This window comes from Babylonia areolata, chromosome 26 (assembly GCF_041734735.1).
Source record: "Babylonia areolata isolate BAREFJ2019XMU chromosome 26, ASM4173473v1, whole genome shotgun sequence".
NCBI classification, from domain to species: domain Eukaryota; kingdom Metazoa; phylum Mollusca; class Gastropoda; order Neogastropoda; family Buccinidae; genus Babylonia; species Babylonia areolata.
Window position 1 is genome coordinate 9,394,905 of NC_134901.1, and position 10,000 is coordinate 9,404,904.

Here is a 10,000-nt window from a genome sequence, read left to right on the forward strand (position 1 = left end):
TGTGTTGTATTGTGCTGTGCTGCGTTGTGCTGTGCTGTGCTGTGCTGTGTTGTACTGTGTTGTGTTGTATTGTGCTGTGCTGCGTTGTGCTGTGCTGTGCTGTGTTGTGTTGTATTGTGCTGTGCTGCGTTGTGCTGTGCTGTGCTGTGTTGTACTGTGTTGTGTTGTATTGTGCTGTGCTGCGTTGTGCTGTGCTGTGCTGTGTTGTACTGTGTTGTGTTGTATTGTGCTGTGCTGCGTTGTGCTGTGCTGTGCTGTGTTGTACTGTGTTGTGTTGTATTGTGCTGTGCTGCGTTGTGCTGTGCTGTGCTGTGCTGCATTGTGCTGTGTTGTGCTGTACTGCGTTGTGCTGTGCTGTGCTGTGCTGCATTGTGTTGTGCCGTGCTGTACTGTACTGTGTCTTCGGCTACTGCTTCCTGTATTGCTGTGTCGCGTTGGTTTGCACTAGGCTTCATATATTGCATTGCAGTGTGTGTGTGTGTGTGTGTGTGTGTAAATCTAGAATGACATTGTACCAAACAAAAAAAAGTGAATTGAAAAACTAAACCTGGAATGTGACTGTGGTTTGAGCAGGGATTAGAATCTTCATGACTGAAATCCTCCGTGGTTTTTTTTTTAACAGGGAGGAAGGATGACTAAGTCTGGAACTTGCACTTGGAATTTTCGTGAGATTTAGAGTTCTCCGTTGGATGATTATTGTCGACAGTAGGGGTGGGGGTTGGAGGGTGTTAGTAGGTGGTGTCCTGCATGTGTTGAATCAGAACAGGCACTACTTAACACCACCGAAGTGACTCAGCAGTAGTGCAGGGTCTCCTCTGGTGAGTGGCATCCGGGCGACCTGACATGGAGTATTCACTGCAGACTTCCGGCACTGGCAGGCGGACGAACCCAGTTGTGGGTGGTGTGTGAGAGAATCGAAATCGAAACTTTTTTTTATTGAGGGAAAAGGAATAGACACTTATTTTCATCCTACCCTCGTAAAGAAAACGTATAAACTAATCTAGGAAATAAAAGAAGACTGAAAAAGGTAGGGAAAAAATACATACACATCGCATGGCAACAACAACAAGAACAAATAAATGGCATAGAAAATACACAATTCCCCACAAAATAACATAGTATGCATATGCGTGAAGGAGAGAGGGAAGGAAGAAGGTAAGGAAGGAAGAGATACGAAGAAGGAGAAAGAGAGAGGGAGGAGGGAGGGAAGGAGGAAGGGAGGAAAGGAGATAGACACATAGACAAGGATATTGAGAATACATCATTTGTTTATGAGTCTCAATAACGTCAAGGATTCGTACAACTTAGCTCTGACATTAGATGTTTATGATATGGTCTTTTGAAGACACTGAGACTGGAGTTTATATTAAGTGTAGATGAAATAGAATTCCATGAATATCCACCAGAGTATGTGAGACTTGTTTCAAAATGAGCGGCGTGGAAGTCACTGTCACTGGTCCCCTGACCCGGCATGGTGGGGCGGGGGGGGGGGGGGGGGGGGGGGGGGGGGGCACTGCACTGCCGAACACATCACCCACTGGACTTTGACGGACGCAATAGCCAAGTGGTTTAGACGTTGGACTTTCAATCTGAGGGTCCCGGGTTCGAATCACGGTAACGGCGCCTGGTGGGTAAAGGGTGGAGAGTTTTCCGATCACCCAGGTCAACATATGTACATACCTGCTAGTGGCTGAACCCCCTTCGTGTGTATACGCACGCAGAAGATCAAATACGCACGTTAAAGATCCTGTAACCCATGTCAGCGTTCGGTGGGTTATGGAGACACGAAAATACCCAGCACGCATAAAATGCTCGTAATGGTCAAACTTATCACCGCTGAGCAGTAACTCTCTCCATACGAACGGCGAAAGAGACGACGTTAACAGCGTTTCATCCCAATTACCATCATCAAAATATTGCAAGCGGAACGCTCTTTTACTGAAGAGGTGAATGCTGACAAAGAATATCACAATTCTGACGACGGAAGCTAAAGGCTGGGTCATTCAGACACCCACTGGACATCCGAGGGGTCTGTGTGGAGGAGGAGAGAGGACTGGCCGTACTGAGTGAGTTAATGGAAGAAGAAGAAGAAGACTGTCTCTCCTGTTCTCTTGTTGTTGTTGTACCTGACGACGTGATCGTGCAACATCAAGGATCGCACTACCACCAAAATTCGGTATGCTCCAAAAAGGCGTGACATGATCTACCAGACGTTGAATTTGGCTGCGATTCTGCACGGTGTGGGATTTTCGTGACGATGAAATCTTCCATGCTCCGACAGACAGGTGTGGAATGATGATGGAGTTTTGAACTTGAACCTGGTTGTATGGTTGTGGAGGGTCAAGGGTCTTAGTGACTGTGAAAACTATTTTCCATGTTCTGGCAGGAGTGAAGAGTTATTTCAAATTTTGAACTTGAACTTGACTCAGAAATTCGAGATGAAGTATTTCGATTATTTTTCGTCTTCTCTCTTTTTTCATATAGCTTTTGGCTTGTTTCATTTAGCTTTTGGCTTGTTTCATATAGCTTTTGGCTTGCATGTTTTGTTATTTGAGATGCCGAGCTACATAAATCATAAATCCCCGACATTATTATTTATCATCATAAGCAGCAGCAGGAGGAGCTGTGTGTTTTGTGCAGAGTCAATGATTTCCGTGACATAACATTCCTGAATGATTAGTAGTATTTTTATGTATGTATCTTCTTCTTCTTTTTTCTTTTCTTTTTTTCTCAAGGCCTGACTAAGCGCGTTGGGTTACGCTGCTGGTCAGGCATCTGCTTGGCAGATGTGGTGTAGTGTATATGGATTTGACCGAACGCAGTGACGCCTCCTTGAGCTACTGATACTGATACAGGTCTGGGATCGCTATTACGTTAATAATTAAACTCAACTTTAAACCTGAACTGGGCCGCGTGGCTTGTGGATGCTGACAGAATCGTGGCGTTGAAAAACTTGAACGACCTTAACCTCAGAATTTGAACTGGGCTGTTTGGCTTGTGCAGTGTCTTGTTGGCGGTGAGAAATGACTCCAACTTGAACCTGTCTGTGTGTCTGTTCAGTGTTAGGGATCTTTCTGTTGTTACCGATTAAACCTGAATCTGGCCTTGCGACGTATAGAATAGAATAGAATATGTCTTTATCACCAAGTGTACCGGGGTCACAAGGAATATTGGGGGGGGATAGTACACATAACAAGGTACGAACATGAATCGAAAATCATACACAAACACATATACAGTAGAAATTAGGATACATACAAGTGCATATCAATAAAAACTTGTGCATACTCACACATGCACACACACACACACACACACACACACACACACACACACACACACACACACACACACACACACACACACACGTTTGAACAGAAGCCGCATATTACATGTGCATGGGGCTGATGACTAGATCTTCAGGTAAATAGTTGTTGCACAATTCTGTTTATCATAGTACTGGATTTGTTTGAGAGACAGAGCATTGACTGCTTTGGAGGAAAAGCTATTGGCGAAGCGATTGGTTTTCGTCCTTATACTTCTATACCGTCGACTACAGGGGAGCATCTCGAAAATCCCAAAAGCTGGATGTGATTCGTCCTGGCTGACTGATTTTGTTTTTATTTTGTTTTTTAGTAGCCGCTTATAATATATGTCTTCTAGAGAAGGTAGATCAGCCCCGGTAATCTTGGTGGCAGTTTTTACGATTCTGTTAAGGGCTGCAACTTATGCCTTGGAAGTGTTTCCGTACCAAACAGTGATAGCGAAGGTAAGCACACTTTCAATGACTGCTCGGTAGAAATCAACCATGATTTCATTTTTAATTCCGAACTTTTTGAGGCGCCCGAAGAAAGTACAGGCGCTGTTGTGCTTTCTTAACATTTTTTCCGTGTTTTTCTCCCATTTCAAATCGTTGGAAATGATCAGTCCGAGAAATTTAAGTTCGCTGATGATCTCTACTTGCTTGTCTTTAATGACAAGTGGTAAGGGGTCAGATCTGGTCTTCCTGAAATCTAGAATTAATTCTTTTGTTTTTGATACGTTGAGTTCTAAGTTGTTTTGATCACACCAGCTGACAAGTTCCAGTACTTCTTCCCTATATTTTGACTCATCGCTGTTCGTAATCAGCCCTTCTAGAGTAGTATAGTCGGCATACTTGATCATGGTGTTTCATTCATTTTGAGTTGTACAGTCATGTGTGAATAGTGAGTACAACAGTGGGGATAGAATACATCCCTGTGGGGTGCCTATGTTGAGAATGCATGTGGAGGAGGTAAGGTCACCAACTTGCGGATCCATGCACAAATTGATTCAGGCAGTGAGAGGTCTTTCAATTTAAAATTATAGTTTTGATGGTACTGTTGTGTTGAACGCAGAGCTGTAGTCAATGAAAAGGGTCCTAGCATAACTGTTAGGATTTTTGAGATGTCTGAGGACGTGGTAGAGACCTATGCTAATGGCATCTTCAACTGATCTGTTAGCTCTATAGCGTATGTATGGTAGGATCTTTGTGGCGCTGAAAATTAATGAAACTTGATTAACAAATAGTAAAGAGTGGTAACTCTCTCCATTGACAAAGTACAGAACTTCAAGTCAGTGCTGCTTACGCTACTGATTCAGCTAGCACACAGGTAAATAAAAGGTACAATGGAACAAACCCAGACACTTCCTCAAAAAAGGAATCGCCGGGCCTGTCCTTATACCGATCATCTGACATGTGCACACAGCAGCAAAGACAGAAGAAATGTACAAACACAAATAAGCTTTTATTCAAGACTGGCATAGCCTCTTTAATCCTGAACAAGCCACACAGAACACATGGACAATGCAGAACAAACACATGGTTGCCTCGGTGGTTTTTCAACTGGAAATGAACAAACAATTAGGCATGGAGATGAAATGATTAACAAATTTGTTAATCATTTCATCTCCATTCCTAATGAAACTTGATCTTGGAAATTGAACTCGATCATGGGACGGTGACAGATCTTTGTGACGTTGACAGTGAAACTTGACCCTGAACTTGAACCTGTCTGTGTGACTTGTGCAGGCTGGTGGATCTTCGTAGAGGTGGTGATTGCATTGTGTGCCGTGTGCAGGGTCTGGCATCTTCGTGTCCCCGAAAGGAGTGCTGGAGAGTACGGGGTCAGTGGGCCTCAGTCTGGTTGTGTGGGTGGGGGCAGGGATCCTCGCTCTTCTGGGTCAGTGTGCTGCTCCTCTCCTTCATTCTTCTCCGTCTCTCCCTCCACCTCCTCCTTTTGTCTTGTACTGCATTGTACTGTACTGTGTTGTACTGCATTGTATTGAATTGCATTGTATTGTACTGTGTTGTACTGCATTGTGTTGAATTGCGTTGTACTGAACTGTGTTGTACTGCATTGTATTGTATTGTATTGCATTGTACTGTGCTGCATTGTACTGCATTGTGTTGTATTGCATTGTACTGTGCTGTATTGTACTGCATTGTGTTGTATTGCATTGTACTGTGCTGTATTGTACTGCATTGTGTTGTATTGCATTGTACTGTGCTGTATTGTACTGCATTGTATTGCATTGCATTGTACTGAACTGCATTTTGTTGTAATGTATTGTGCAACTTGTGTTGTACTGCATTGTATTGAATTGCGTTGTACTGTACTGTGTTGTACTGCATTGTATTGAATTGCATTGTATTGTACTGCGTTGTACTCCATTGTATTGTATTGCATAGTCCTGAACTGTGTTGTACTCCATTGTATTGTATTGCATTGTACTGTACTGTCTTGTACTGCATTGTATTGAATTGCATTGTACTGAACTGCATTTTGTTGTAATGTATTGTACAACTTGTGTTGTACTGCATTGTGTCGAAGTGTATTGTGTTGTAATGTATTGTGTTAGAATGTATCGTTTGACTTGTACTGTGTTGTACTGCATTGTATTGAATTGCATTATGTTGTCATGTACATTATGTGACATGTCTTGTACTGTACTGTATTGTATTGAATTGCATTGTACTGAACTGCATTCTGTTGTCTGTTGTTTATATTGTATTGCATTGCATTGTACTGTACTGTGTTGTACTCCATTGCATTGCATTGCATTGTGTTGTATTGTATTGTATTGTGTTGTACTGCATTGTATTGTATTGTGTTGTAATACATTGTATTACTTTTTGTCACAGCAGATTTCCCTGTGTGAAACCCGGGCAGGTTCGGACAAATCCATATACGTACGCTACACCACATCTGCTAGGCAAACACCTGGCAGCAGCATAATCCAGATGCCCTGAGTGCCATGTTGAGTGTGTATTTGTGTGCCTGTCACAGTGGATTTCTTCCACAGTATTCTGCCAGAGGACAACAGTTGTTGCTGACGGGCGCAATTGCCGAATGGTTAAAGCGTTCGACTTTCAATCTGAGGGTCCCGGGTTCGAATCATGGTGACGGCGCCTGGTGGGTAAAGGGTGGAGATTTTTCAGATCTCCCAGGTCAACATATGTGCAGACCTGCCAGTGCCTAAACCCCCTTCGTGTGTATACGCAAGCAGAAGATCAAATACGCACGTTAAAGATCCTGTAGTCCATGTCAGCGTTTGGTGGGTTATGGAAACAAGAACATACCCAGCATGCACATCCCCGAAAACGGAGTATGGCTGCCTACATGGCGGGATAAAAACGGTCATACACGTAAAAAGCCCACTCGCGTATATACGAGTGAACGTGGGAGTTGCAGCCCACGAACGCAGAAGAAGAAGAAGAAGTTGCTGTTGGTTTTTACCACGAGTTCCTTCTCAGTGCGCCAAGTACCTGCTGTGCTGCACACGGGACCTCGGGTTATCGTCTCACCCCGACTGGCAGGACGCTCAGATTGATTTTCCAACTAACTTGGGAGTAAGGGCGAGAGCGGGATTCGAACCCACACAGTCACGGACACTGTATTGGCAGCTGAGCGTCTGAATCATTATTCCATATTCCTTTCTGTAGATAAAGTGATGAAAAAAAGAAAGAATGAACCAGTGGCGGAGAGAGAAACCAACACAGAGATAATAAAAAGAAGTAACAAGGCCAGGACCCAGCTGTATTGCTTGGTTCCAACGTTTTGACAGTTACACGTGACTAAATGCCTACGTTGACCGAAGTACGCCATTGGTCAGTTCCATACTACACACAGTTAGTAGCGGGTTACGACCATACTAGGCTCTTCCGTCCGAGCAATGCAACTGGCTCCAGGGCACGAGAACAGCAAGACAGTCCGGCCAGCCCTGATCGACAAAGCGGCGAAGGTCTTCCGTCACAACGAACATCAGAAAAGAAGAATGCACAACCATGTAATTCATGATGCGAATTGGCAAGTTAAAGAGTAGCGCTATTTCAGACACATGCACAAACATATGTTGTGGAGTGATGGCCTAGAGGTAACGCGTCCGCCTATGAAGCGAGAGAATCTGAGCGCGCTGGTTCGAATCACGGCTCAGCCGCCGATATTTTCTCCCCCTCCACTTGACCTTGAGTGGTGGTCTGGACGCTATCAGTCGGATGAGACGATAAACCGAGGTCCTATGTACAGCATGCACTTAGCGCACGTAAAAGAACCCACGGCAACAAAATGGTTGCTCCTGGCAAAATTAAGTAGAAAAATCCACTTCGAAAGGAAAAGCAAATAAAACTGCACACAGGAAAAAAATACCCCCCCAAAAAAAATGGGTGGCGCTGTAGTGTAGCGACGCGCTCTCCCTGGGGAGAGCAGCACGAATTTCACACAGAGAAATCTGTTGTGATAAAAAGAAATACAAATATAATATTACGAGAAAAGCGTTGAATTGAATGCATACAGACATGTACATATAATCGCATTACAGGAATGAGATATAATCATGTTCATTCGCAGACACGTATATCCATTCATATATGCATCACAGGAATTGTCTAAGTTAGGGGTTAAATCGTTCTCTCTGTGTGACAAATTCATCAACAGTCTTAATATTAAAACTAGAGGAGGTGTTTCCAAATAGTGAGTTATGTTCAGAGATATGTTCTTGTGGGAAATTACGGATAGTGTTTGTTCTAATGAAGTTGTAGTTCGAGGAGGAAGGTGGCAGAATGGTTAAGACGCTCAGCTGCCAATACAGAGAGTCCGTGAGGGTGTGGGTTCGAATCCCGCTCTCGCCCTTTCTCCTAAGTTTGACGGGAAAATCAAACTGAGCGTCTAGTCTTTCGGATGAGACGATAAACCGAAGTCCCGTGTGCAGCACGCACTTGGCGCACTGAAAAAGAACCCATGGCAACGAGAGTGTTGTCCTCTGGCGAAATTACGTAAAATGAAATCCACTTTCATAGGTACACAAATATGGAAGCATGCACTCAAGGCCTGACTAAGCGCGTTGGGTTATGCTGCTGGTCAGGCATCTGCTCAACAGATGTGGTGTAGCGTGTATGGATTTGTCCGAACGCAGTGACGCCTCCTTGAGAAAGTGAAACTGAAACTGAAACTGTAGTTCGGACAGTACTGAAGAAAATGTTCTGCTGTCTCTTGAGGAAAGCTGCAAGCACAGCATGGATCGTTCCATGCATGTCTGGTATACAGATCGACATTTAACCCTTTCACCGCCAGTCAATTTAAAGTACGAAATCCCTTTGTGGTATAAACACAGAAAAGACAGTGGCTAAGAATAGCTGGGGATTCCCACTGCGACGTATAGAAAATATCCTAAACCACCGAACATTAAGAGCAGTAGGTTCATGGATAACAAACCAATGAATGGTCACCTTTCAGTGACATGGGTTCTCTACCACGCCTGTGCATAAATGCGAGCTTGGCGGTGAAAGGGTTAAATCGCTCATTGCAAGTCTCAGACGACAGTGGGGATGACCTGTTCTTCCCTGTTACCGAAAGGATAGTATGGTGGGACTGTAGTGTCTGTAGAGGAAAGGTAGACTTTAAGCTGACTGAGAGACTGGGTCTGTTGAACGGAGAAAAAAAAGAAAAGAAAGGGTATTTCACATGGTTGTGGCTGAAGGGAAAGATCTGCAATAAATGTCAATGCGATGTGGAGGAGGGACGATTTGTTCTGAAGGTCTTCGCCTGTCTTAACCATTGTGCTTTCTCTCTGTCTCTTTGTCTGTCTGTCTGTCTGTCTGTCTGTGTCTGTCTGTCTGTGTCTGTCTGTCTGTCTGTGTGTCTGTCTGTCTGTGTCTGTGTCTGTCTGTCTGTCTGTCTGTCTGTCTGTCTGTCTGTCTCTCTCTCTCTCTCTCTCTCTCTCTCTCTCTCATTTTGATTTCATTTCACTTTGCCCTGAGGGCTGGATGTAAAAAAGCATATACATGCTTATTCCACTTCCCTCATTAAAAAAGATTCGTTCGTTCGTTCGTTCTCTCTTTCTCTCTCATTCTCTCTCTCCCTCTCTCTCTCTCTGCCTCACACACACACACACACACACACACACACACACACACACACACACACACACACACACACACACTGGTCAGTTGGTATGTCTACGTATGTCTACAATGTGATCTTCGTTTCACGCCTGTTAAATGAACTCTGTGTGTGTGTGGCTGTGTGTGTGTGTGTGTGTGTGTGTGTGATCTTCTTCATTTCACGCCTGTTAGATTAACTCTGTGGCCGTGTGTGTGTAGTCATTCTTCATTTCACGCATGTTACATTAACAATGTTTTTGTGTGAGTGCGCGTATGTGTATTTTTTCAACATTTTACACATGTTGAATTAACATTTCCATTTCGTGCCTCTGTGCCTGTACATGTTCATGTGTGTGTGTGTGTGTGTGTGTGTGTGTGTGTGTGTGTGTGTGTGTGTGTGTGTGTGTGTGTGTGTGTGTGTGTGTGTGTGTGTGTGTGTGTGTGTGTGTGTGTGTGTGTGTGTGTGTGTGTGTGTGTGTGTATGTGTGTGTGTGTGTGTGTGTGTGTTGATCATGGTGATGATGATGATGATTACCGTTTCAGAAACTGACACTGATTTTGTATTGTTTTAGTGTCGTATTGCTGACACTGACACACAGT

At 44.0% G+C, this 10,000-nt stretch overlaps 1 protein-coding gene across 1 annotated transcript in view; it reads left to right on the forward strand.

Annotated features, from left to right (window-relative positions):
• LOC143300545 (b(0,+)-type amino acid transporter 1-like) overlaps window positions 1-10,000 on the forward strand; it is a 42,742-nt gene that overhangs the window by 3,420 nt on the left and 29,322 nt on the right. The window contains exon 2 of the mRNA XM_076614295.1: window positions 5,100-5,201. Within this exon, the coding sequence (XP_076470410.1) occupies window positions 5,100-5,201 (102 nt within the window). The remainder of the gene's footprint in view (window positions 1-5,099; window positions 5,202-10,000) is intronic.